The sequence below is a fragment of the Epargyreus clarus genome, unplaced genomic scaffold (genome assembly GCF_041222505.1).
Source record: "Epargyreus clarus isolate Ecla_fem2 unplaced genomic scaffold, WU_Ecla_fem_2.2 ptg000008l, whole genome shotgun sequence".
NCBI lineage: Eukaryota > Metazoa > Arthropoda > Insecta > Lepidoptera > Hesperiidae > Epargyreus > Epargyreus clarus.
Genome location: NW_027332216.1, coordinates 9,402,472 through 9,429,651, shown reverse-complemented (window position 1 = coordinate 9,429,651; position 27,180 = coordinate 9,402,472). Strand labels below are relative to the sequence as shown.

General features: G+C 36.0%; 1 protein-coding gene across 2 annotated transcripts; it reads left to right on the top strand.

Annotated features, from left to right (window-relative positions):
• The first annotated feature begins 12,352 nt into the window (after nucleotides 1-12,352).
• LOC140744016 (aldo-keto reductase AKR2E4-like) lies at nucleotides 12,353-26,623 on the top strand. Of its 2 annotated transcripts, none has more exons than XM_073075450.1 (7): nucleotides 12,353-12,425; nucleotides 13,368-13,463; nucleotides 14,779-14,961; nucleotides 16,489-16,605; nucleotides 24,671-24,838; nucleotides 25,547-25,744; nucleotides 26,300-26,623. In XM_073075450.1, exons 1-7 carry the CDS (start codon nucleotides 12,360-12,362, stop codon nucleotides 26,537-26,539), a joined length of 1,068 nt encoding a protein of 355 aa, XP_072931551.1. In that variant the 5' UTR covers nucleotides 12,353-12,359; the 3' UTR covers nucleotides 26,540-26,623. The 2 variants fall into 2 exon arrangements, with proteins under 2 accessions (XP_072931551.1, XP_072931550.1); XM_073075449.1 differs by lacking the exons at nucleotides 24,671-24,838; nucleotides 25,547-25,744; nucleotides 26,300-26,623 and adding exons at nucleotides 17,854-18,021; nucleotides 18,767-18,964; nucleotides 19,505-19,886.
• Nucleotides 26,624-27,180: the final 557 nt, after the last annotated feature.

Below are 27,180 nucleotides of genomic sequence, written 5' to 3'. Positions count from 1 at the left end.
TCCGTATGAAACCAAGTTGTATGATTATACGATTTTATGTACAATGTACATATAGATAAATAAGCATTTAAAAGGTTATAATTAGACCTATTCGAGTGTATCTAGCATTCGAAACAACACATAGGTTTGTTCAATCAATATGTTAACGAACTCAACTGTGGGTATGTCGGAGATCTCTGTATCTCCGCCATGTTTGACCCGTTTTCCAAAACTATTTATGCAGAATGCACGGCTATTGCTTTGAGATGCTGTGTGTAGATTTCGCCTATTCTCGAGACGGGCGGCTCAGAACACAATACCGTATCTAGAATCGGTGTAAGCAGATTACTGCCTGGAAGCCTTATGAATTAAATTGATTGCGTAAACAATGAACTATAAGCACTTTATTGATGTTGGATTTGGTCTACCACGTTCTCATATTGCTATTTCTATAAAAAATTAAAAAAAACTTGATGCGGCGTCGTTAAGGCAATATGGAGGCAAAAATAATATTTACCTACTTTTAAAGGTGGTAGAACCCTTTACAAAGGGTTCAGGGTAACAAGGGTACAGAGTCAAACTACAGTTCGACTCTGGCGGCACCACCGCCACACCTATTTCTACTCATAATAGCAGTGTTAAACGCTTCTTCTATATTATAAAAAATACCTATCACCTCTAGGTAACTTTGTTTCAATATAAATCAAAGATAAAGTTGTACATACTGACATTAAAGTCGAGTTATTTTGATTTAAATTAAATTAGATTTAACAACGTCTTAATTAAGTTTAATGTTCGCAGTTTACAAACGGGAGGTGACTTTATTGCTCCGAGCTCTTCACTAGATTTAATTAACCGTATCTACGTGATATTAACTTATAGAGTGTTTCTTGTCCCGCGTGATTACGCCTACACGCGTGTCTCACCCGTACATAAACCCGCTGTAGTCTTCACGAGCTGTATGCATGTCTGACATAGATACTCGTAAGTATAGATATCGCACCGCCTTGTAATTGAAGGAAGCCATTAAATGGCTTAAATGGCTGACAATTTTTCAGCCGTTTAATGGCTGTCATGGCGTAATTCACACAGAACAATGCCTGCAGTTAAGTGGTGCAAAAACACGAAATCGAAGAAAAAGAGCGGAGAAATATATCGTTTCATTCGTAAATGGTCTAAAAACTACATTAATATTTTTCAAACACGAAAATAGATGACAGTGACAATTTCAATTGTCACAACTCGTTACATTTTCTTGTTAGGAGTGAGTAATCTTTACTAATCTACTATGATGTATGTATGAAACGATCGGACGCAAATCGCACGTGCGTGTACGACGCGCGTGTATGCGTTTTCGTTCTCATTTCAAATGTTGAAATATTAAAGTCCAAACTTTGGATTTTAATATTTATAAGATTTGGAATTTCTTTTTCTATTGATTAATAATATGAAATTTAAAATTACAACGACGATTACGTATTTAGAAAGCGAAAATTTGAATCATAGTTACGAATGAGAATTACTTTGGAGACTATCTAAATCTATCTATCATCAACATATCTCATTAAGCAGGAATTAAGTCCTTTTGAACAAATTGTATACAAAAAGATAAAATACATTTAAACTTTTTACTTCGTATTATTAATTACTTGTCAATTTGGTGCAAGTCAAAAATTCAATCCGGTATAAATTATTTTCTCCTCGTTTGAATATTTTCAGTTTAGTCAGCCTACATGTATGAAATAGGCATTTACCAGAAAAATGACAGCACTGACAGCACTTAATAAAGATTTTAAAAGGTTCCATCTCTGATATTTGTTTTTCCAACGTTGTTGCAGTAATTTAATATTTTCATACTTTGTTACTTTTACGTATAAAATGGAATGTGAATTTACAATCATATATTTTTACGAGGTTGCAAAGTGGAGTGCAATCCATCTGCTATAAAGTACTCACTGCATCTTAGATGTCTGTATTCGTTCCCAAATATTACAGGACTATCACTGGTATGTCAGTTCCATCGTAGCATTTGAGTTGGAGCACTTTATATAAGAAAAAAATATGAACCAGGCAATAACACAGTCAACCCAGATTGTCACTTAGGCAGCTAGAATGTTGAAGGCCGGAGCATAGTTTATTTATATGATTATAAACTAACGATTTTACATAATTAATTTTTGTAAGAATTGTAAGCGAGAGGTACGCAAAAGGGCCAGTTTAATAATCTTAACAAGTGCCATCACTGGCGTGAAATATCAACGCAATTTCGTAACGAATCCCGTATTAGTAGAATGCTCAACAATCCGAAACAAGTAAATGTTGCCAATCAAAACGGTAGATCAGGCGCCTTGTAAGTTGTTTTCAATATGTCAATGCAGAAGGATAAGTGTAAGGCACCTGTAGACTATCCTTAGATTGATCCAATCACCTACTATTGTTTGAGCAAACTGGTAGCTTTAGTCTTTGTAGTGGTAAGAAATTGACAAACTTTGCGACAAACGACGCGTAGAAAATAGACTGTTAGTACGAGTTGATTTTTAGCTGATGTCGTCGGCGCGACTGCTGAGTAACTTTATCGACAAAATCGTAATAACTATTTCTCATGCGATAGTAGCCTACTTAGTATCCAAAAAGGACTCTGGGATTCCTGTATAAAAAAATCATCATCATCATCATCATCATCATCAACCCATTACTGTCCCACTGCTGGGCACGGGTCTCCTCTCAAAATGACAAGGGTTAGGCCACAGTCCACCGCGCTGGCCAAGTGCGTATTGATAGACTTCACATACCTTTAAGATTTTTTTTATAAATCTCTCAGTTATGCAGGTTTCCTCACGATGTTTTCCTTCACCGTTTAAGCAAGTGATAATTCATTTCTAATACGCACATAATTTTGAAAATCAGAGGTGCGTGCCTGGGATTTGAACCTCGGACCCCTTGATCGAGAGGCCGCGTTTCTTAACCACTAGGCTATCACTGCTCTGTATAAAAAAATAATAAAATGTAATCGTAAAAGTTACCAAATGTTACCAATGTACACATGCAATGTGCTCAATGAAAAACTAAATAAAAGACTTCCAGAAAGTCCTCTATTGTGGAATCATTTGCTATTTTTCTTTATACGCACAAGGCAAAAGTGGAATAACAAATAAGGGTCGGTTCAATAACCCACTGGGAACAATAGCTGATACGTTTCGTTTAAAAAATCAACGCAATTTGGTAACACAACCCGCTTTTCATTCTTCTACAATGTGGAACAATTTAAATGTTGTCTATAAAGACGAGAGCAGGGCTGTCAATAAGAAATAACATGACGTTATACTGAAATATATACTATATTGTGCAATCACACATTATTTCTTAAATCGACTCTCATTGTTACAAAAAAAGAATGATCTCGTACTTACCCATTGTTAAGAACAGAAAATGAGTTTTATTGTTTAAATGCACGTTAGTATCTAATAAGGCATCAATTTGTCTAATGGACATTACATAATCGTAATATTGGTCTTTATCATGTTCTTAATAAATCTTATTAAGCACCCCTTGTACAGTGTAAATCATTGAGTCATTTGATTTTCGTATATCCTCGTAAATTATACGTAGTGCAGATGCTACTTTGACGAAGCTGAAAATAAAACCTGGTACTTTTTGAAGACGGTAAAAATAACAAATTATGCAGCTTTTAAAATGAACTTATACAATCTGGCAGCCCTGGACTCAAATGGAACGTCTGGTATTGTTATCATGCTTATAAACGAGTATCGAGTGTTTGTCAAATTCCGACGAATATTGTTAAGATAAAATCTCGTAATATGTACCTATATGTACGAGGCTCGAAACTTTTCCCGTTGACTGTTTGGGAGCTAGAAGTATACGTAATATGGTATTCTTGTATGAAATGATCATACGGATTGTGATCTTTTTTTTTTTCTTCTCGAGGGGGAAACCTTCAAAAGGTACCCGGTGCCGTGGGAGCGACACGGGGTTATGTGGGATTTTTACCGCACTAAAACCCCCCCGGTGGCCGTCCTCAGCGCTGCGTAGAGGACTCCGGGATCTCCAAAGGAACGCAACCGGAGTCCTCTCAGCGCACTGCCCCGTCGGGCTCCGCCCAAGTGAGATTGAATCACCCCACCGTCCGATGTCCGATTGTGATCTACCTAATTGTTAATGTTTCAACTTCCAAAAGCTTAGTGTTTTTACGAAGACAGGATGTAAGTACCTACTATTATTGAGTGTGATAACTTGTTTTTTTTATAATATAGGAGTAGTAGATGAGCATACAGTCCACCTGATGGTAAGTGGCCACTACTGCCGCCCATGGACATCTGTAATCAACCCCAGATAGGATTAGATATTCCTACCTGAGGTCGGTCACAGATGCGCCGCTACCCCTGAGGACTAAGCTGGAACGCCTCGGAAAAGTCTGTCTCCCTTACCACACCCTTCAAACCGGAACACAGCAGCGCCTAACACTGCTGTTATTAGGTAGATATAGGTGTGGCGGTGGTACCGCCGGAGTCGAACTACAAAGGGTTCTACCACCTTCAAAAACACAAATTACAAATGTTACAAATTGAATTGTCTTATGCCCTATCAATAACAGAAATCATTATGAAGATGCTTACTTATTGTATGCGGGTTAATTACCTTCAATTATGGACCGTAAGCGTTACTTGCTGAACTTGGCAGATTGCTTACAAGGGATCCAATGCATATGCGTCAATCGAATGTTCTAACTGCTCCAATTGCCTCCTCCATGTTTACTCAAACAAACATTAACATTATTTGTAATTGTTAATGTTTCTTGACATAACACCTCTAATCCCCTCTAAATTTTAATTTTTAATATCTTGCGATGACATTTTACTATTTTTTTATTTCTTATGGTAATTTAAATGAAGACGTCTTAGTTTATATTGATATAATAAGTTCAAAAGATTGAGAAATGTCCGTACATACATTTACTTAGTATTTTTAAATTGTTTTATTAAGTAATGTACTTAATCTGTAACGGTGATTATTCATTCAGTTTCTATATCAAACATTATACTATTTTGAACTACCTTACTATAACTATTTTACGTCGCATGTGCTTTTAGTATTTTATATTGTGTAAAATTATTTTATCATCCCATTTGATCTTCTTGTTAAAAAATCAAAATTCGGTAATGGCAACACAATCCGTTTCAGTGAAACACTCAACAGCGCGGAACAAGTGAAATGTTGCCAATAAAAAGGGCGATCGGTTCGCTTCGGGGCTGTTTTCAATATCTCACGGCAGGACGCGTATGGGTGCTACAACCCTACGTCACTACCCCGGTTGGTTAATTATTTGTCATGTACAAATTAATGTTAAATTTTGTTTTATTTTCCTTTATCGAAATTTATATTTGTCTTTCTCTGTGTAAGATACTTGTGTTCATCGTTGTTTAGTGGATCGAGCAGGAATATCAGAATTTTGATATTATTCTATATACTACCAGTGGTAGAACCCTTTGTGGTTCGACTCCGGCGGTACCACTGCCACACCTATTTCTTCCTATTAACAGTAGTGTTAAGCACTGCTTTGTTCTGGTTTGAAGGGTGTGGTAAGGGAGACATACTTTTCCGAGGCGTTCCAGCTTAGTCCTCAGGGATATCGGCGCATCTGTGGCCGACCTCAGTTAGTAATATTTAATCCTATCTGGGGTTGATTACAGATGTCCATGGGCGGCAGTAGCCACTTACTATCAGGTGGATTGCATGCCCGTCTCCTATATTATAAAAAGTCTATATATCTTAATCAACCTATGTCTTAATCAATCATACGTGAAGACCAATAATTATTATTCCCGCCCGCAGTGAAACAAGAAGCACTTCATCAATAAAACAAACTTGTGAATTCATTCGCTTTAAAAAGTGGTTTATATATAGGATGATGGATAGTTAATATAGCAAATTGTTCTCCTGATGGAAATTTAAAAACTTACTTCTACATATGAAAATATATTGTGATGAAATGAAGTTTTATATTTTTAGTATTCTCATGTTATAATCTTTAAGGTCATAAAGCAATGATCTTTAATCTGAAACGAAAAAGGGATTTTGATATTGAATCCAAGTAAGCCCTTGTTTTTCTAATATTTGTAAGATGATAAATTTATTACAACTGTCTGGAGTTTATCCTTTAGGATAAGAAGCGGCTTAGAAGATCTCGTTTTCATATTTTGGAATTAACGTAAGAAATGGGCGTTGGTTTTAAGTAAAATTACAAAATTCTAGACAGATAAATAATTGAAGGATTTAGATTTTTGCTTTTAGGATTTAAGAATAAATGTAAAGGGTATTATTATGAATAAACAAAATAAACTAAACTGTAATTCTAGAGCACGGACTTTCATATTTTGAAGTTACAAAATTACGTCAAAACAATATAAAAAATGATTCCCTTTAGGGCATTCCTACTTCAGTATTTTATAAGATATTCTACTCTATAGTTTTGTAGATATGGTCAAATATAGTGGTCGTAGAGCTACGAACATTATATGTTTTTATGAATGCAATATATGGAGATGTTTGAAATCTTGCAAGTGTCTTAAATTTATGACCACGCTGAGTGCCAGAAAGTATATTCTTACTTTTTATTATAATAAAACCTAAAGTGACAATAAAAGAGACACGTCAGTTATCGTGTTTTCTTTAAACCTTTCCAAAATTATCCACTCACAAGATGGACTTGTACGTAATGCCTTTACCGAATGCAGATCGACCTGTGTCTCGTAAATTGGTAGGTGGGATAGATAGGATTGCGTTGCACCTTCGTCACGACAGAGTTTCTCAATCGTCAGAGTTAACTGTAACTATGATGTATACTACAATAACTATGTGAAACCTTAGTTAGGTAATTTGATACGATTCGGAGACTGCTGTATAAAGATGGTAGAGCTTTTCGTTATTCGACATCCGAGGCTAAATGTTACTATGTTCTATTTTGAAGAATATGGCTAAGGGAGAGACTTATACGAGGCGTTGCAACTTCCTGGCTTCCTGATGTAGAAGCTCTATTCCTATTTGGTATTATTCCTGTTTGGTTGATTAAAGATGTCCGTTGGCGACAATTTCCACTTATAATCAAGTGCCCTGCATGGTCGTTTCTTACTTCTATTGTATACAACATATAAAAACAATTATTATGCCACGTCAGGAAAAAGGAAATTTACAAGTTGTAAAACAGCACATTAATATAACAATGCCTTATTTAAAAACGAGCTTAAACTTTACACACGAGAAGGGATTAATTAGTTACGTAACAACATACACTTTGCAAACATTTTGGCGGATAAAATGATTTAACTTGATGCGAGCTTTTAATACGTGGATTTCGCTTTGAAATTATGGTTGTGGATTTTTGAAATATATTATTTAAGCTTGGATTGACGTCGATTAGTTGTGAGCTTTTGATCAACATCAGTTGTCAGCTGTACTGGCTGCGAGCCAAGTGTCATGCATGCTTGATACAGCAGTTACTGCAACACTCATACTATTAGGCAGTAGGTATAGCTAAATGATGTAACTATAGTCTGATTCATAATTAGGTATTTTGAACACCTATACAAATACATGTCATTGTCCAAATAAGATAACAGGTATTGTAAACCTTAATAATTTAATAAGAAACAAAAACTTTAACAACTACACACAATCTAACAAACGCGCTATCACAATCTAACAAAAACATTCGAGTTCGACAGCGATCACGATAATGAATAACATCAGGTGAACACCTTTGTTTACATTTTGGACACCTAATTGTGAATCGGACTGTAGTGGTACGAGTACTTTAGTGGAATAAATGAATTATCACACCGCGTCATCCGAGGCTTAAATACTGGGCTTACATTTATTTTGTGAATTTATTTAAAAGATTGATTTACGAGGCATAAATCTATTCAAGAGAGAGCGTAATAATACTATCAAAGACTTTCAGTTCAGGCAGTATATGTTTGTTCACGTTATCCCACTGTTTAGGGTCAATAACATTTGTGTACAGCAATGAAAACCGTGTCCTTAATAAAAACTTAATGCATACTACATTATAAACGAGTGATGGTTTCATCATACTTCCGTACATCTAATAGCTCTCACACATGTAATATCCCGTTAGCAAGCAGCCATATTGAAAATCGGGCCAACGATCCATTTTACCTTATTTATTATTGGGACGTTTCACTTGTTCCGCATTGTTGACTTTTCGCGTTGACTCATTCTTATTTCTGAAATTGAATGACATATTTGTCACGGAGATTTGTATGACGAAAGTCACCAAGTGCAAGTCGAACTCGCACTCGGAGGGATCCGTACTATGAAATTTTAATTTATTTTCGTATGCATAGCAATGAAAATTGTGAAAATTTAAAGCGAAAAATATCGAAAAAATAGCGGTTTCTTGTATGACGGCCCCTGCTTATTTTCATTTTTAGTAAGTACCTGTTGTTACGCCTTTGTACATAATATGCAAAAAAATTAGGCATCTATATTTTAAGTTTCAAGAGATAGAGCCCTGTAACAGATGGACAAACGGACAGACAGAGGAGGCTTAGTAACAGCTCCGTTTTCACCCTTAGCGTATGGAACCCTAAAAAATATTTTGTTATCCGACTCGTTACGAGCGCTCGGTGAAGGAGGGTTTTGTGTAAAGTGACAAAAGAGGAGCTTCAGAATTATTCATTCGTATTCCCCCGACGCTAGTTCCTTCTAATATTTTGAGTAACTCGAAGTTGTGTTTGACAGGGATTAGGATAAGGTCGTGTTTTACGAAGAAAGTTTATGACAAAAACGTTGGATTATCTGCAGATGTACTTAGCAGGATTATTCAGAAACGTTTGCCAAAAAGTAGTTTATTGAATTGCCGACCGTCTTCCACAGCAAAGAATGACGGCATTTTATATTACATACGAGTGTACTATGCATACATACAGAATGAGTTATTTTGGATATATTTTAGAAGACCACTGAAAATCTTAGTTCTTTATTTCAAGCGACATCTATCTCTATCGACGGCGACGTCTATATTTCTGTCATTATTGTCAGCTACTAACCACGCAGTTCGTCTGGTGGTAAGGCGCCGTCTTGATCATCTGTAAGCAATTCTATTATATTGTAAACACAGTTTTTACCCCTCCGTTGCGGTTCAATAGAGATTTTGTAATAAGAATAGATAGCGAGGGCTACACAACAAGGACTAGTTTTTTATTTTTTAGTTACGGTACCCTAAAAATAACACTAAATACTGAATACAAACATTTTAGGAAGAACTTACTACAAAAATAGCATAAGCTCATATGAGTACGCGGCTACAACATAATTCCTTCCGCATTTTTTCTACTAACATCCCTTACCTCGGAGCTAAACTGTATCCTCGCCCAAGTTACAGCACTGATATATCCGTGAACATTCCTCTGCGAACATGAATATATAATTCCGCAGGATGAATGCGTGCTATGATTCTTGAAATGTGCGTACATGACTGATGTATGTAGTGTACTTGGAGGGTATTCATAAATGTTATGAGTGCGTTTGCATTTCAACCATAAGATTTTATGTTATGATCACATTTTTATCCGTCTTAAGCATGATTGTACTTTTTTAAATAGAGATTTTGTTAATGACAAATTAGGTGAGTTCATTGTATATCAAATAGTGTTGAATATTAGATTTGGAGTAATGGAAATATTCATACGGAAAACGAGATATTTTATATCAAATAGAAAATAGTAAAGAAGTAATATATTTGCCATAATACAAATATCTCTTCCGTTTATCAAGAACCCATGTAACATACGATGTCAAACAAAGTCCTGTGCTGGGTTTTATTTTATTTCCCAAGGCACTTTGATAATTTTATATACATCGGCATAGATTAGTAAAGATACTTCGCCGCCTTGAAATTGAATGAAGCCGCAAATGGCTTATTATAGTAAGTTCTTTTTTTGAATTCTTGACAAATAAAAACATTTTTAAAGAAAATTTACGAATAAGTAACTAATACTGCGTAATTTTCATGATAATTAAATAATTTATAATCATAATTTCAAATATTTTAGGGACATTTTAGCACGGAGACGTGGCAAAATTTTTTTACGCAACTGTTTCAATTCCCAAAACTGGGTACATTTTCTTGTTAGGAGTGAGTAATCTTTACTAATCTATGTACATCGGAAAAACTTTCTGAATTAGCTAGACAAAAAGATAAGATACGGTGCCGAGGAAATATTTAGTGTTCGGTATCCAATTCAGTTAGACCTCTCGAGAGCAATACATTTCAAGTTGCGCGTTCGTTTTGAACGAATTGTTCCGTTACCAACGGAAGTGGTTTAGTTATGTAAACCGGGGCAGCGTCCCGCCGATACATTACCGTCCGATACCTCTGAGCTTAACAGGAAAGGGTCCATAGGTAATAATTTATTACTTACTGGTTTCGCATGCGTAGAACTTTGGGACTCCTACCTATATAACTGTCAAAATATCACCATCTCTCCAGTGTATAGCAATCGCTCCTAATAATAGAACTAAATGACAAATAAAATAGCATGTTATTCCTTTGTTGCAAATAATAACAAGAGATTTGTTTACATCCCTCATTGGAAACGAGATGAAATCAAATAATGAATTTGTAACTCGGGAAAGTATTCCTTTATGTTCCACGAGAATTATTGCGATTGCTCGGCTTAACGAACAAAAAATTTATAAGGCGATATAATTCAAAGGAGTACCGGTTCAATCGTGCGACTTAAGCGCTGAAAAAATCTCTAGAGACGGTTTATCTTGCCAGAACAATAGAGGTTGATTTTACTGAGGGAATGTTTGCATATCGAAGTTGTTAGGTTAATATTTTTATACGCCCTATTTCTAGACGCAGAGGAATGTACCTATATGTTGCCTGTAATGTATGTAAGTATATAAAAGTTCATTAAAAATGTCACTATTCCTCCATCGCACCACTCGACGAAGGATGAAGTTCCATCCACACCAACTAGAGTCGTGGCGGTCCTCCACGGTTCAGTTTGCACGGACCTTCTTGCCACGAACGTGTAAGATGTGGAATGAGCTTCCTTCTGAGGTATTCCCGGATCGCTATGACATGGAACTGTTCAAAAAGACCTCTCATCCAAAGTTTATAGCCGGCGTTGACTACTTTCTATCAAAAAAATTACCACGTATTATTTGTACATTTCCTACACTTAAAATTGATAATAATAAGTAAAACAGAACAAAAAAATAAGTGAAACAGATAATGTGAGTCGCATATAAATGACAATTAATCATTCTTCAATTTGAACAGCTCTCGTATTAAGGACTATTGATTTCGATCGCGTGGCAATGCAACACTTTGGATATTTGACTCGCTCATTGATAAAATTTAATCACAATACATTTTTGTTTCAATTATTTAATTTCGATACAAAAAAATATTAAAAAATTTTTTTAGGTTGGTTGTGGTAAAATAATGTAGTAAAAATGTGGTAAAAACCCATAGAAGCTTGTTTTTTTTGTTTCATGTAAAAACCGAATCAACTAATAATGATCAATAGATAAAATAAAAAAAGCACGGAAACTTTTTGGTATTTCTGGTTTCAATTGACATCTACTTCACTTTCGATTGGTTTGTTCATAGATTTTTATCTATTCGTTCAATATACTCTAGAAATCAGTTCAACCAATTTCAACATAATTTTATGGTACTCGTAAGATTACTTTTATTTTATATTTATAAGATGTCGTCATCAACCCATTACCATCCCACTGCTTACGGAGTGAGAGTTTAGACCATAGTCAATCGCGCTACTCAAGTGCGAATTGGAATTCACGCACCATTGAGAAAGTTTTTAAAAGAACTCTCAGGTGTATTTGTTTCTTCGCGATGTTTTCTTTCATTGTTATAGGATGTGGTAATTAATTTCTAATTTGCACATAAATTTAAATTGGACGATTTGAACCCTGGACACCTAGATTGGGGATGACTTTTTAGATTACTCTCAGTTTTATTGTTGGTTTAGAACAATAAAAGAACTGTACCCTTAGTAAGAGTTTTTACCTTTTACAAAAATGACTGTTTTTGTATCTGTTTACGTATTTCCCATACATTTCCAATCAGTTCTGACACAGTCCGCTGGGGGCGCTGATTGGAAATGTATGGGCAAATACGTAAACAAATACAAAAAAAAGTCATTTTGTAAAAATGTATCTACTAAGGGTACTGATCACTAAACATATTATATAACAACGCTTTTTTAAATATATTTAAAATGGAAGAACAGATTGCCCTCATCAAACATAGATTAATGTAGTGAGATAATACATATTATTTACGCTTAATGTTAGTAATCAGCCTAATGTCATCCAATATGGACGTTCGTCTGTTCATACACATTCTATTATCCATTGTGTTTTATACCTCGGTAAGAACAATTCACTTTATAAATTACAAATGCGCATACATTATATTTTTCCTATCTGTCTATTAGCGACGCATCCATTTTAATTAATTTCTACGCTCAAAGAGTTTGCGACATGGTTTATTATGAAACAATTTTCTAGATGCATGTTTTAATTAGTAGGTAACCGTGACATTTGATGCTGATAAAAATGTAAATGGCCGCGTTAACCTTCGTTATTTTAATTTTCATTTCAATGGCTATAAATATGTACTAACGTGTGTGTTGGACGACCCGCATGGCGGAGCGGTCACACACCGGTCTGACGGGCAAAGGGTTCCGGGTTCGATCCCCGGCCAAACAGATATCTGAATTTGAATTTAGATATCTTTTCTGGGTCTGGGTGTTTGAGTCTTCGTTTTTGTGTGTCCATGGCACCCACGATACAGGAAATTCTAGTGGGGCTGTGAGTGTAGAAAGCGTTTATTTATTATTTTATTTATTACTAACAATTTAATTGTCTGTACTTATAATCACACCTACACACCTACGAAATGCACTTCTGGTATCTCCTAAATGAAATGAAACGAAACGAAACGAAACGAAACGAAACGAAACGAAACGAAACGAAATGAAATGAAATAAAATAAACAAAAACTGACGACTAATTCTTACGTGCTTCATAGCACGAAAATAAAAAAAAACTTATCGTGATATATTTCGGTAACTAGTAGTCGCAAACATATTAATTGTGTAATCTGTGTTGATTAAAAAAGATCTCGTAATACACCATAGACCTATAAGCCCTTTTTTTAATAAAATTTTAAGTCTGATCTCAAAGGTACTGTAAAGTTAATGACAAAATTCAACCGAAACAAAAACAAGAAGCGAGCTACAAAAAAATCTATTAAAAATCAGTTCTTGTGTAATACACACCAATATAATGTTTTGTTGTATCCTATATAGGTACAGGTAAACGCAAGTACACTGACGTATACTTTGAACGATGGAAATGAGATACCAGCGGTGGCCTTGGGAACCAGTTTAGGTCATCTGGCTGATGTAAGTACTCGTATATTATAATCATTATATTAAACATAGCCCATACCCAAAGTTAATAACACGAAGACAATGCCAGTTTCTTAATAATTAGATAACATTATTTAGCAGGCATAGCTTAAATTAGATTTTATTGACTGATGTGTTATCAGAAAGCATTTGTGTTCCATAAGTAATATACTTTTATCTACAATAGTTACTTAGTTACTTTATCTAAATCATAATGTAAAATTACAACTCTCATCTATGAATGCTTTATTATTTGTTATTTCTGCAATGTTATTTTTAATCTTCATTATTTGATGACAATATGTAGCATTATTTGTTTTTTAATTAAGTTATATAGTATTTATCTATCGATCAATAAATTGTCTATATATTATCTTATTTAATTAATGTCTACCATTAGTAAGTACAAGAATTTTACAAATTTCAGAAATTTTAATTCACTTTAAATTATACTTCGTTGTATAATTTCAAAGTGTTGTTTTTGCTTCAAGTTCGCCGAGGTTTATTTGGTTTTCGAGACTAATTACTTTACCGTATTCTTTCTACATTTGTGCGCGTTGAAACAAAAACCCTTATGTCTGGCTTCCCCGATGATTATTGTAGTGTCTTTCTTTGTGCTGTAAAGGGCGGAACCAGACACCCTTTTTATTAAGGCGCGTAGACGCATGTTGTACATAGGTTATGTAGGGAGATAAGTGTGTTCCTTTAGAATTATTAAAATAAACAGGAATAGCTTGCGGCTTGCGGGACTAAGGGGTTTGGTTTCCGTTTGGGGAAATAGCGGGTTCATACTAATTGCTCACTTTTGTTTTGGGAGAGTAGGTTTCGAAATAATTGGGGGTTTTAAAAGAGTTTTTTTTTAATTAACAGTAATATAAAATATTTACACATTTTTTTAACAAAGAAAAAACGTTAATTGTTTCAAATTCGGAAGGATTCGGACGGGCTCAAGCCCTACTCTGTCAGACTATTCAGAACATTCTAGACCATTCCATCGTTGGACTAATATTATGTAGATTAATCATGCCACCATGACTCACAATATTTTTCATTCCCGTTCAAGTTAAATAATTTCTAAAATATCACTTTACTTTACTAACGCCCATTATTAATAAACCAATCCATCCAATTTTCATTTACCAAAGATCGCAATTTGACATTATCTAGTATGAAAGAGTTCCTAAACAAAATATCCATAGGATTGGTTATTAATAAACCGTAAGTTAAACCAATCTAATTCCAAACCCCGATCTTTAAGTTAGTCAAAATTCGTATCACTGCGCTTTTCAAGTTCCCCCTGTGTACACAGGGTACGCGTGTACTATCAGTGAACCACTCGCTCGCACATGCAGTACAATGGGCCCTCGAAGCCGGCTACAAGCACATAGACACAGCCACCCTTTACCGTGTGGAAGACGAAGTCGGGCTAGGTGTGCGGGATTTTGTGAGAGACAACAACGCCGAGCGACGGGATGTGTACATCACGACTAAGGTAAGGTTTTACTGTCCCACTACTGTCCAACCTATTACTGTCCCACTGCTAGGCACGGTTCACCTCTCAGAATGAAAGGATTAGGCCATAGTCCACCGCGCGGGACAAGTGCGTGTAGACTTCACATACCTTTGATAACTTTTTTAGCTTTCTGAAAACTTAAGAATCGATTAGCAAATGGTCGGGACTAGTGGGAAATGTTCGGTAGAGACTACTACACATTAGTAAATATCCAAATAATAGGTTGTTTAGCAACAAAAGTAGGTTGGTAAGTAACGCAACAGTTTGTTATTTAACGGTAGACTCTTATGTCTTAACAAACAGGTTTAGTCCTTTACGCATTTTTTATAAAAAATCTTACATATGCCACTTTCCCTTCTATAAAAATACATTTAATATGCCTTAAACTTATACCACACAAAATGTACCTACAAATTTTACACACAATCTCTATCTTTAAGTCATACAGAGTTAAACATAAGAATGTCTTGAGATATGCAAGCAAGGATATCGTATGTGATGATGCATTTTGCACAAGTTTGCACTTGTCCAACCGCTCTCAATTAAAGAATTCCTTCACGAGGGCCACCATAATAAACGGCTGATGACCATTCCATTATACAGACATCCCTTTGCTAAGCACACATGGGAAAAATTCCGGGAATTTAACACCAGCCCCGTTAGATTGCGAGTGGTTCCGGGAACACCCCCGACAACGTGATACTTCTAGGGTGGCCATAAAAAATCTAAATAACGGTCACATGACTATATCTTAGGGAAATATCTTGTGTGCTTGTGAAATGTTGGTATACCGGTTTATCGTACGGACAATTCTTAGAAAGAACATCTTTGTTAGATGTCCGTTACGGGTAAAGCATTTGTGCACTTATAAGTATGTGCATTGTGCATGCCAATATAAAGAATGTTGGCGTGATAGTAATAATCTATATGAATCACCCATGTCGATACAATCATTAAATGCATATGCTGTTATTCAAATTAGAAATATCTACTAGAGTTACTATTATTCCAAGATTATTGTGGTGTGTAGTAAGGTTTCACGTGCTAGGATAACTTTTTATATCAATTAGGTACGAGTTTCAAGCCAGTATCTAAATACTGCTGTTTTATTTTCTTACTAGCTGACCGGCAAACTTTGTACCGCCTCAAAATCTATTTATCAAATATATTTCATATAAAATATAGCCTATGTTACTCGTGGATAATGTAGCTTTCGAATGGTGAAAGAATTTTTAAAATCGGTCCAGTAGTTTTTGAACTTATTCATTAAAATCAATCAAACAAAGAAAGTTTTCATCTTTATAATATTAGTATAGATATACATGTGTAATTGTGTAAGGGCTAAAAATGATACACACGTCCGTCGATTTCCACGACGTCACAACGCGCCATGATACGACGCCATATCGTGAGTATGTGTTTTTAGCCCTTACGCCTACCACTTCCCAAATATTGACAGCTATTTCGTTTCTCTATAAACACGCACAATAAATGACGTTTATTTAGCTATGGAACGACGCCCACGAGAGACATCAAGTTATGGAGGCGTTGAAGAGTTCTCTCGAAGAATTGCAGATGGATTATGTTGATTTATATCTGGTGCACTACCCCATGGCGTACTACGTAAGTAAAATTGTTTATTGGTAAAAGTTGCGAGGTTATCTATTACAATAAACGGCCATAGAGTTGAACATATTGAGCGTAACAAAAATAATTACAACACCGGGCACTTTTCCTGACGCGCGGCCCACTTGCACGCGTGCCAGTCATACATACATGCATATGTTCGCGAAGAGACTGTAGAAAGATAATTCATGGGAGCAGATACCACTTATTGCTGCCTAATAACAGCAATGTTAAGTATTGCTGTGTTCTGGTTTAAAGGGTGTTGTAAGGGTGACATTCTTTTCCGAGGCATTCCAACTTAGTCCTCAGGGCAGCGGCGCATCAGTGGCCAACCTCAGGTAGTATCTAATCTTATCTGGGGTGATTGCACTTATTATCAGGTGGACTGTATGCTCGTCTTTTAATTCTATATTATATATTTATATAATAATAAAAAGGTGGACACGCGCGTGGGCGTAAAGACGCGCGACATGAAAAGAGCCCTAAATACCTTGTCTGCGTACAAATTAATATTATTACTATGTGTATTTATCTAAAACTATTTTATTACGCTATAGCTGTCATATTAAACTATTCAATGTATTATAATTAAAACAAATTGATGCGTTTATGGAATTAATTTTAGTTCAGTAACTAAAATTAATTAGGTTCAATTCGACACTTGTTTAGACACAAGCGTGAAATAAACCAATATCCACTTTATAATGGAACACGATGATATAATTTAGTAAATTGAAAATTGTGATAACAATTTGCTAAATAATATCTCTGCTGCAGTAATACCTACTCTATTTTACTATAATATATTAACACAAAGGTAGGTAGGGAATGGTAGAAAACCTTTAAGGTAGAAAATACTCGTAAACACTCAATAGTGTTTGTTTTTATTATACACAGTACTACTTAGTACTTACTTTAGCATACCATCAACGTATTACTGTGCCACTTCTTGGTTTTCCTCGCACCATAGGTAGAGTTTGTGCTACAAATCCATAAAAGGTATACCATACTTGAAGGTGGTAGAACCCTTTGTGGTTCGACTCTGGCGGCACCTATTTCTGCCTCATAACAGCAGCGTTAAGCGATGCCGTGTTCTGGTTTGTAGGGTGTAGTAAGGGAGACATACTTTTCCGAGGCGTTCATCCTCAGGGGTAGCGGCGCGTACTCCTATATTAAGAAAAAAAGTACTTATATTGTACCAACATACCTTATTTGGCTTAAAATTTGTATAACTTATATTTATAGAAGAACGGCAGTATCAGTGACACTGATTACCTCGAAACGTGGAAAGGAATGGAGGACGCCAAAGAGTCTGGTCGTGCAAAGTCCATAGGAGTTTCCAATTTCAATATCACACAAATGCAGCGGCTTTGGGATAACAGTAGGATCAAACCAGCAGTTTTACAAATTGAGGTTTGTACTTTGTGATAATATAATGGTGATAATGATGGGTGGAGCCCGCCGGGGCAACGCGCTAGGAGGACTCCGGTTGCGTTCCTTTGGAGATCCCGGAGTCCTCTACGCAGCGCCGAGGTCGGCCACCGGGGGGGTTTTTAGTGCGGTAAGAGTCCCACATAACCCTGTGTCGCTCCCACGACATCGGGTACCTTTCCCCTAAAAAAAAGGATCAAACCAGCAGTTTTACAAATTGAGGTTTGTACTTTGTGATAATATAATGATGATGCGTGATACATTTACTAAACATGAGTAATGCACTGAAAATCTTCATGTAAGTTACTACATCACATTAAATGGTAGGTATTATTTTTAACCTTAACGTCATCTCTATCTTTGCAGTTGGTTTTTTATTATAGTTTTAAAAGTGTAACACACAAAACACATCACACACACACACACACACACACACACACACACACACATAAAACATCAAAGCGATAATTTTATTATGGGTACCTTCCAAAATCACAAAAAATATCTCTATCACTCGTATACGACTCAATAGTCACTATGGAATACTATGGATATAGAGGCTACTATCTCCGGGCGGAAAAATAACACCAAAACGATCTATTTTTAAAAGGTTTTATTTAGCTTGTCCCGTGTGTTTGGGTCAAATTATTTATTGCGTGTCTGTTTTCCTGGTACTCCAAAACCTTATTAAATAAAACGTTTAGTATATTTCTTCATCACTTCTCAGGTCAACCCAACAATAACGCAGTTCGAGTTGATATATTGGTGCAGAGACCACGGTGTAGTGGTCATGGCGTACAGTCCATTTGGAGGCATATTGGGCCGCAAGAAGGACGCCCCGCCGCCCCGCGCTGACCACCCAGTGTTGACACGCATCGCTGATAAATATAAGAAGACTGTGCCGCAAATACTGCTTAGATACTTGGTAAGAAATTATTTATCACTTGTTTTACGAATAAATTCGATAAGCCTCAGAATTCGCCATCATTTTATCAAAGAAGTTCATGTAAAAAAAATATGTCGATAATTGTATCAAAGACGTGTAATGTCTAGTAATTTGCATTGCATAGTGACCTTTCTATGGGATTGAAGTAACAAACGAGCTTGTAGTCTACCTGACGGTTAGCGGTCACTGCCACCCATGGACCAACTCCATATGGAACAGGGGTCTAATTTAAAGCCAATCACAGACGTGTTGCCAATTCAGAGGACTAAAATGGTCACCTCGTATGAGAATCGGTTGGCATCCAGACCAATACTTGTTCTGCCTTTAAAGTATCTAGTAGTAGTAGTAGTAGTAAGTTATCTTTTTATTGCTTCTTGGTACTATGGTTAATCTAAGAGCACTAAAAATTAGTTTTATAGATAACTTAAACTAAGTACTGTAAGCCCAAATACTTTAAAACTGCGATAGAAGACACTAAATAACTATATTTTCACCATTAGAACTATTTTTCTCTTTCAGTTGGATCGTCAGCTAGTAGCAATACCTCGCTCTACCAACAAGGACCGTATAAAACAAAACATAGACATAATGGACTTCTCACTTACCCCAGAAGAAGTTGAAGAGATGTCTAAATTCAATGTTAATTACCGACTGAGAACACCCGCTAAATGGTACTCCCATCCAGAATTTCCTTTTGAAAAGAAAAACTTAACTGACGCTGAAATACAACATATCATCAGCCATAGCAAAGAGGATTAGGAGAATTAACGAATATATAGGCTATGTATGTACAATTAAGCGTATATAACTCCATTAATGATATTATTATGAAAAGTATTATGGCGATCAAAAATATTGTATTGGGATAATCAGTTGAACTAAAGTCCAACTCTAAATGAAATAAAACATGTTAAAAAGTATAATGATGGTCTTATAATAATGATAGGAGCCCATCTACAATTCCCATGTCAATAAATTTCTGTTTGACTCCCAGGCGATATTTCTTCAAAATAATAGTCATAAATCCAGCTTTTTGTGATACGAGTAAGTAACACGTCATAGAGATTTAATTACATTACATGTTATACATGATATAAACTTTTTGTACGTTTTCATTTACGTTTACCGACATTTGATGAATGATTGGGGCTTCTTGTATATCATTTATGTAACTACAAAATATTTGTTTAATAACTTTAAATAAAAAACAACAACAATCTTAAATCAATATAAAAATGAACGATTCTCGACCAATTTATTTCAAAATGTCAGCGCGGTAGAGTAAATGATCCATAATTAAATACTTTCACCTCACCCTGTAGTCTTGTTGGCCTTTTTAATCTTCAGTATTACGTAATTGAATTCTTTTAACCGCGAACATAAAGGAAATACCGCCGCTTTTATCTCAGCTCCAGGCTTTGCGATCGCTTAATTGATTTTGCTGGCAATAATTATGTACTCTATAATAAACTCTCCAAGAATTTTTGATGAAACAATTAAGAAAAATTAATCATGGTATTAAAAGCTCGTCCTGGTTAAAGTAGATAATGTACTAGAGTATATTTACGATGGTATTTCTTATTTAAAGTGAATTTAATTTTCGTGTTAGTGAATGAGTAGAAAGAAGTATTAAGCCAGGGAAAGAAATTCACAGTATGAAGGTAGGCCTCTCATTGAATTAGAAATTTACAGGCACCACTTAGCTATGCGTATAGCAATTGCGGTGCTGCTTAGGTACTGCGGTAGATGACTAGAAAATGCTGCTAACAATATCATCGATCTATGGATGGATTTTCATAAAAAATGCAGAGGGTGTCAGAATATTACTTTTAATGCCGAAAATATTTACTTTTCCTGGGTTAAGTACCAAATTTATCGTATTTCGTTTTAAGAAAAATAAGATAAATCTCAATATTACTTACGTGGCTACGTGGAAGTGAGATGCAGGTACAGATTTTAAGAGTCCGCTAAACTATTCCAGGCACGGCGCGCAAGAAGACATTTCCTTTATTTCATAAAAATCCAATTCAAAAGAAAATCTCTGTATGATTTCAAGAGTTCACGTCTTTCGCCCCGGGACGAACTGTAATCCAATGTACGTCTCCAGGAATATTAATGAGCGTTGCCGGTCATTTCGATCTTAGTATTCCGGGGAGGTTCACTTCTATTTTTATTGGAATGGAAGGTGAGGTAGTGCTGAATTCTTAATCGATTAATTAGTGGTTCTTGTGGACGCGCGATAATGTTTGGTTGGTTTTTTCTAGGCCATATATTCATGTACGCGACGGTAAGCCGAACTGATTGTGTGGGTTGACGTTTATAAGGGCTGGTTTACACTGGGAAGATTAATTTACTTTATCTTATTATAGACGTTATATTGTACATGTTTTAAGGGTACAAAATTAGTGAAGTTCGACCAGGGAGGTTCCACCGTCAGATTATTTTTGTGGTAAGCAAGTCCGACGTTTCAGTTGAAGGGTGTGGATTCTGTGGATGACTGACTTAAATATGAAGCGACAATTTTAGTCATCAGGAATGAAACTCATCTGTGATCAACTTAAACGTATATGGAGTTACAGAGGTTAGCTCGAGCTTATTATCTACCTGATGGTGAGTGCACATGATTGCTACCTCAACCATAAAACAAGTTACATCGTAAAGAAGTTATGTAGTTCAACCTTAACTACGCTAAGAGCAGGCCACACCGCTAAACAGATAGCGTTTCACAGATTAATTACACGCGGAATCAAATCCAGTGCGTTGATAACGATTGCAAATTGGGATAACGAACCGGAATGGCGGTTACGGGGTAATGGGATATTACGAACTGTGAATTTGTTAGCCGATTTAAACTTATTGGCGGTGAATATATTTTGTTTTCATTGCGTTGTTGGTTTACTTTGTATATGATTTAGATTGTTTTGTTAATGTTCATTCACCAGTGGTGTGATATTATGCACGTTATATAATATTAGGTGAGTGTAATGTTTTGAGATAATTTAAGTTATTTGAACGATGCTACTATTACCATATTTGATGCTATTAGTAGCATCGAATTGCATGTTTATTGCAACTGTAAACCATATGTGATGACTGTCAAGGATTTGTAATACCTGAGGTGAGTTACAGATGCATTAAGGTTAAAACTACTTCGCAACAATCAGCTATAAATATATATGATGGTATATATTTTAAACCACGTATGCAAAAAAATAAAAATGTACACCAACATACATACCACCACCAATACGTGTTTCGCTCCAAGACGGAGCATCATCAGGGTAAGTTCTTTACAACGGTAAGACTCTACGACGGTTATTCTTTAAGTTACTTTGTCAATCTAATGCATGCCTTTTATAATGGTATCCTACCCTCCCTTCCACAATTTGACAAATCAATATAAAAATTAAATCTTATATATAAAATTCTCGTGTCACAAAGTTAGTAACCGTATCCTCCGAAACGGTTTTACCGATTTTCACCAAATTTTATATGCATATTCAGTAGGTCTGAGAATCAGTTACTACCTATTTTTCATACCCCTAAGTGATAATGGTTGTTCACCCTTAACATTTTTTTATTTATATGGCAACACAAGCTTTGCCGGGTCAGCTAGTATCGATATGAAATAGATGTCTGCTTCGAACATATAATCCAAACCCATTGGTATCAAAGAAGTAGTTCTCCTATATGTTCATACATAAGCTTACTCAAATCCTTTGTAACGTTTGTACTCCAGACTTGCAAGATATCTAGTGTCGTCAGTGTGAATATTAACAAGACGTCGCTCGGCGGCCTTCAGACAATCCTTTGATAAATGCCGCGCTGTGCAAGACAAGAGGATTGCCACTCAACTCTTTCTTTTTCTTTATTTCCCGTCGCTTTTAAAGTTTGTTTGTTTGTAAAAATAAAATACAAATTTGAAACTAATTTTAGGGAGCAAAGTATTATAATGTTATGGTTGTAACATGATGATAAATTTATTATTAAGGTCAGAAAGCGTCATTAAAATATAGGGTAAATGTTGTAATGGTTGTAATGTATTTCTTTTCCTGCCATTTAGTATCATTTGTAACGCTATATTTCGGTTACCCTCATCATTATATTAATTTATATTACTGTAGAGCACCGCTATTCTCTTGATATCATCATCAACCCATTACTGTCCCACTGCTGGGCACGGGTCTCCTCTCATAATGAGAAGGCTTATGCCATAATCCACCGCGCTGGCCAAGTGCGTATCGGTAAATTTCATATACCTTTGAGATTTTTTTTTATAAATCTCTCAGGTATGCAGGTTTCCTCACGATGATTTTCCTTCACCCCCTTTTAGCAAGTGATAATTAATTTCTAATACGCACATAACTTAGAAAAAGCAGAGGTGCGTACCTGGGATTTGAACCTCGAACCCCTCGATGGAGAGGCCGAGTTTCGTAACCACTGGGCTATCACTGCCTGATATTCTCTTGATATGCAAAGATTTTATTCTATAGTCTACCAAGAGTAGGTACTTAATACAATGGTAGATTTGTAAGTCTTTGAAAATCTCTTGAAAATCTCTCAGACATATTAATTTCCTTATAACATTTCCGGCACCATTGCCGACTCCGACTTCGGAGAGACAACCGTCACACTTATTTGTACCATATAGTAGTCGTGTTAATCGTTACTGAATCGGTTTTAAAAGGATACAGCAGAAATACATATATGTGGCATGCTAACTTAGTATTCCGGGTAGCAGCGCATCTGTGACCTCAGATAGGACTCTAATCCTATGAGGAATTAATTGTATCTCTATAATATGTTATACATGTTATAGATATTTTGAAGGTGGTAGAACCCTTTGTGGTTCGACTCCGGCGGCACCACCGCCACACCTATTTCTGCCTCATAACAGAAGTTTTAAGCACCGCTGTGTTCTGGTTTGAAGCGTGTGGTAAGTGAGACATACTATTGCGAGTCGTTTCAGCTTAGTCCTCAGGGGTAGCGGCGCATCTGTGGCCGACCTCAGGTAGGAATATCTAATCCTATCTGGGGTTGATTACAAATGTCCATGGGCAGCACCTACCATCAAGTGGACTGCATGCTAGTCTGCTACTCCTATATTATATAAAAAAATATGTGGGTAGCAGTTTTCATTTACGTTTCCGTAAACTGCTCGTGCGATATTCTTACAATATAAAAACAAAAACTATGGAATTTACACACGTAGCTAATTAAAGCGTAGTATACAAGACTGATGTACATTCGTAAAAGCTAACAATGAATGACGGTACAATCGTAAAAGCTAACGTAGTGGTAGATAGGGAAAGGTTTTCTAATAAACACTCAATCAATGCATTACTGTCCCTCTGCGGGTGTTGGTTTTCCTCTCACCATGTAGAGTTTGTGCTACAAATCCATAAAGGTACACCATACCTTAAGCGATGCTGTATTCTGGTTTGGAGGGTGTGGTAAGGGACACATACTTTTCCGAGGCGTTCCAGTTTAGTCCTCAGGGGTAGCGGCGCATACTCCTATATTATGAAAAAAGTACTGGTGGTATGTGGAATATTTTTATTTCTATCTTTTGGTGCACAATTACCCTCGATTCAACCTATGCTGGGAGTTATGAGTAGCGTTATATTATTTGGCTTAAAATTTGTATAACTCAATACATATGATATTGTTTGCGCACTTTTATAGAAGAACGGCAGTATCAGTGACACTGATTACCTCGAAACGTGGAAAGGAATGGAGGACGCCAAAGAGTCTGGTCGAGCAAAGTCCATAGGAGTTTCCAATTTCAATATCACACAAATGCAGCGGCTTTGGGATAACAGTAGGATCAAACCAGCAGTTTTACAAATTGAGGTTTGTACTTTGTGATAATAAAATGGTGATAATGATGGGTGGAGCCCGACGGGGCAACGCGCTAAGAGGACTCCGGTTGCGTTCCTTTGGAGATCCCGGAGTCCTCTACGCAGCGCCGAGGTTGACCACCGGGGGGGTTTTTAGTGCGGTAAGAGTCCCATATAACCCTGTGTCCCACGGGATCGGGTGCCTTTTGAAGGTTTCCCCCTGAAAAAAAGGTTCAAACCAGCAGTTTTACAAATTGAGGTTTGTACTTTGTGATAATATAATGATGATGCGTGATACATTTACTAAACATGAGTAATGCACTGAAAATCTTCATGTAAGTTACTACATCACATTAAATGGTGGGTATTATTTTTAACCTTAACGTCATCACTATCTTTGCAGTTGGTTTTTTATTATAGTTTGAAAAGTGTAACACACAAAACACATCACACACACACACATAAAACATCAAAGCGATAATTTTATTATGGGTACCTTCCAAAATCACAAAAAAATCTCTATCACTCGTATACGACTCAATAGTCACTATGGAATACTATGGATATAGAGGCTGAAAAATAACATCAAAACGATCTATTTTTAAAAGGTTTTATTTAGCTTGTCCCGTGTGTTTGAATCAAATTATTTATTGAGTGTCTGTTTTCCTGGTACTCCAAAACCTTATTAAAACGTTTAGTATATTTCTTCATCACTTCTCAGGTCAACCCAACAATAACCCAGTTCGAGTTGATAGATTGGTGCAGGGACCACGGTGTAGTGGTCATGGCGTACAGTCCATTTGGAGGTATACTGGGCCGCAAGAAGGACGCCCCGCCGCCCCGCGCTGACCACCCAGTGTTGACACGCATTGCTGATAAATATAAGAAGACTGTGCCGCAAATACTGCTTAGATACTTGGTAAGAAATTCTTTATCACTTGTTTTAAGGTTAAATTCGATAAGCTTCAGAATTCGCCATTTTATCAAATAGTTCATGTAAAAAAATTAGGACGATAATTGTATCAAAGACGTGTAATGTGTAGTAATTTGCATTGCATAGTGACCTTTCTATGGGATTGAAGTAACAAACGAGCATGTAGTCTACCTGATGGTTAGCGGTCACTGCCACCCATGGACAATTGTAACCAACTCCATATGGAACTGGGGTAATTTAAAGCCAATCACAGACGTGTTGCCAATTCAGAGGACTAAAATGGTCACCTCGTCGACCTCACCTCACCTCACTAAAATGGTCGAGAATCGGTTGGCATCCAGACCAATACTTGTTCTGCCTTTAAAGTATCTAGTAAGTTATCTTTTAATTGCTTCTTGGTACTATGGTTAATCTCAGAGCACTAAAAATTAGTTCTATAGATAACTTAAACTAAGTACTATAAGCCTAAATACTTTAAAACTGCGATAGAAGACACTACATAACTATATTTTCACCATTAGAACTATTTTTTTCTTTCAGTTGGATCGTCAGCTAGTAGCAATACCTCGCTCCACCAACAAGGACCGTATAAAACAAAACATAGACATAATGGACTTCTCACTTACCCCAGAAGAAGTTGAAGAGATGTCTAAATTCAATGTTAATTACCGACTGAGAACACCCGCTAAGTGGTATCCCCACCCGGAATTTCCTTTCGAAAAGAAAAACTTGACTGATGCTGAAATACAACATATCATCAGCCATAGCAAAGAGGATTAGGAGAATTAACGAATATTAGCTATGTATGTACAATTAAGCGTATATAACTCCATTGATGATATTTTTAAGAAAAATATTTATTATGACGACCAAAATATCGAAAGTAAATCATAGATTAAACTGCAAACTAAATAAAACATATTAAAAAGTATAATGTTGGTATTTGAACTGAAATTGGACTTATAATTTCGACTCTCAGGCGACATATTTTATCAATATAACAGTCATAAATCCAGTTTTTTGTGATACGAGTAACTTACATATAATAGATTTTTAATTACATGACATTTGATGGATGAGTCAGATATTTTGTATGATGTATGTTCATTATGTACGTAGAAAATTATTTTTTCAATAACTGCCAGTAATAATCAACAACAATCTTAAATCAATATAAAAATGAACGATTCTCGACCAATTTATTTCAAAATGTCAGCGCGGTAGAGTAAATGATCCATAATTAAATACTTTCACCTCACCCTGTAGTCTTGTTGGCCTTTTTAATCTTCAGTATTACGTAATTGAATTCTTTTAACCGCGAACATAAAGGAAATACCGCCGCTTTTATCTCAGCTCCAGGCTTTGCGATCGCTTAATTGATTTTGCTGGCAATAATTATGTACTCTATAATAAACTCTCCA

What these genes read in the sequence shown, in the direction of transcription:
- LOC140744016 (XM_073075450.1), top strand. Translation starts at nt 12,360, where the DNA reads ATGTCATCCAATATGGACGTTCGTCTGTTCATACACATTCTATTATCC. An exon ending in CCATTGTGTTTTATACCTCG is followed by an intron (nt 12,426 to 13,367) that starts GTAAGAACAATT and finishes TATCCTATATAG; the next exon opens with GTACAGGTAAACGCAAGTAC. An exon ending in ACTACCCCATGGCGTACTAC is followed by an intron (nt 16,606 to 24,670) that starts GTAAGTAAAATT and finishes GCACTTTTATAG; the next exon opens with AAGAACGGCAGTATCAGTGA.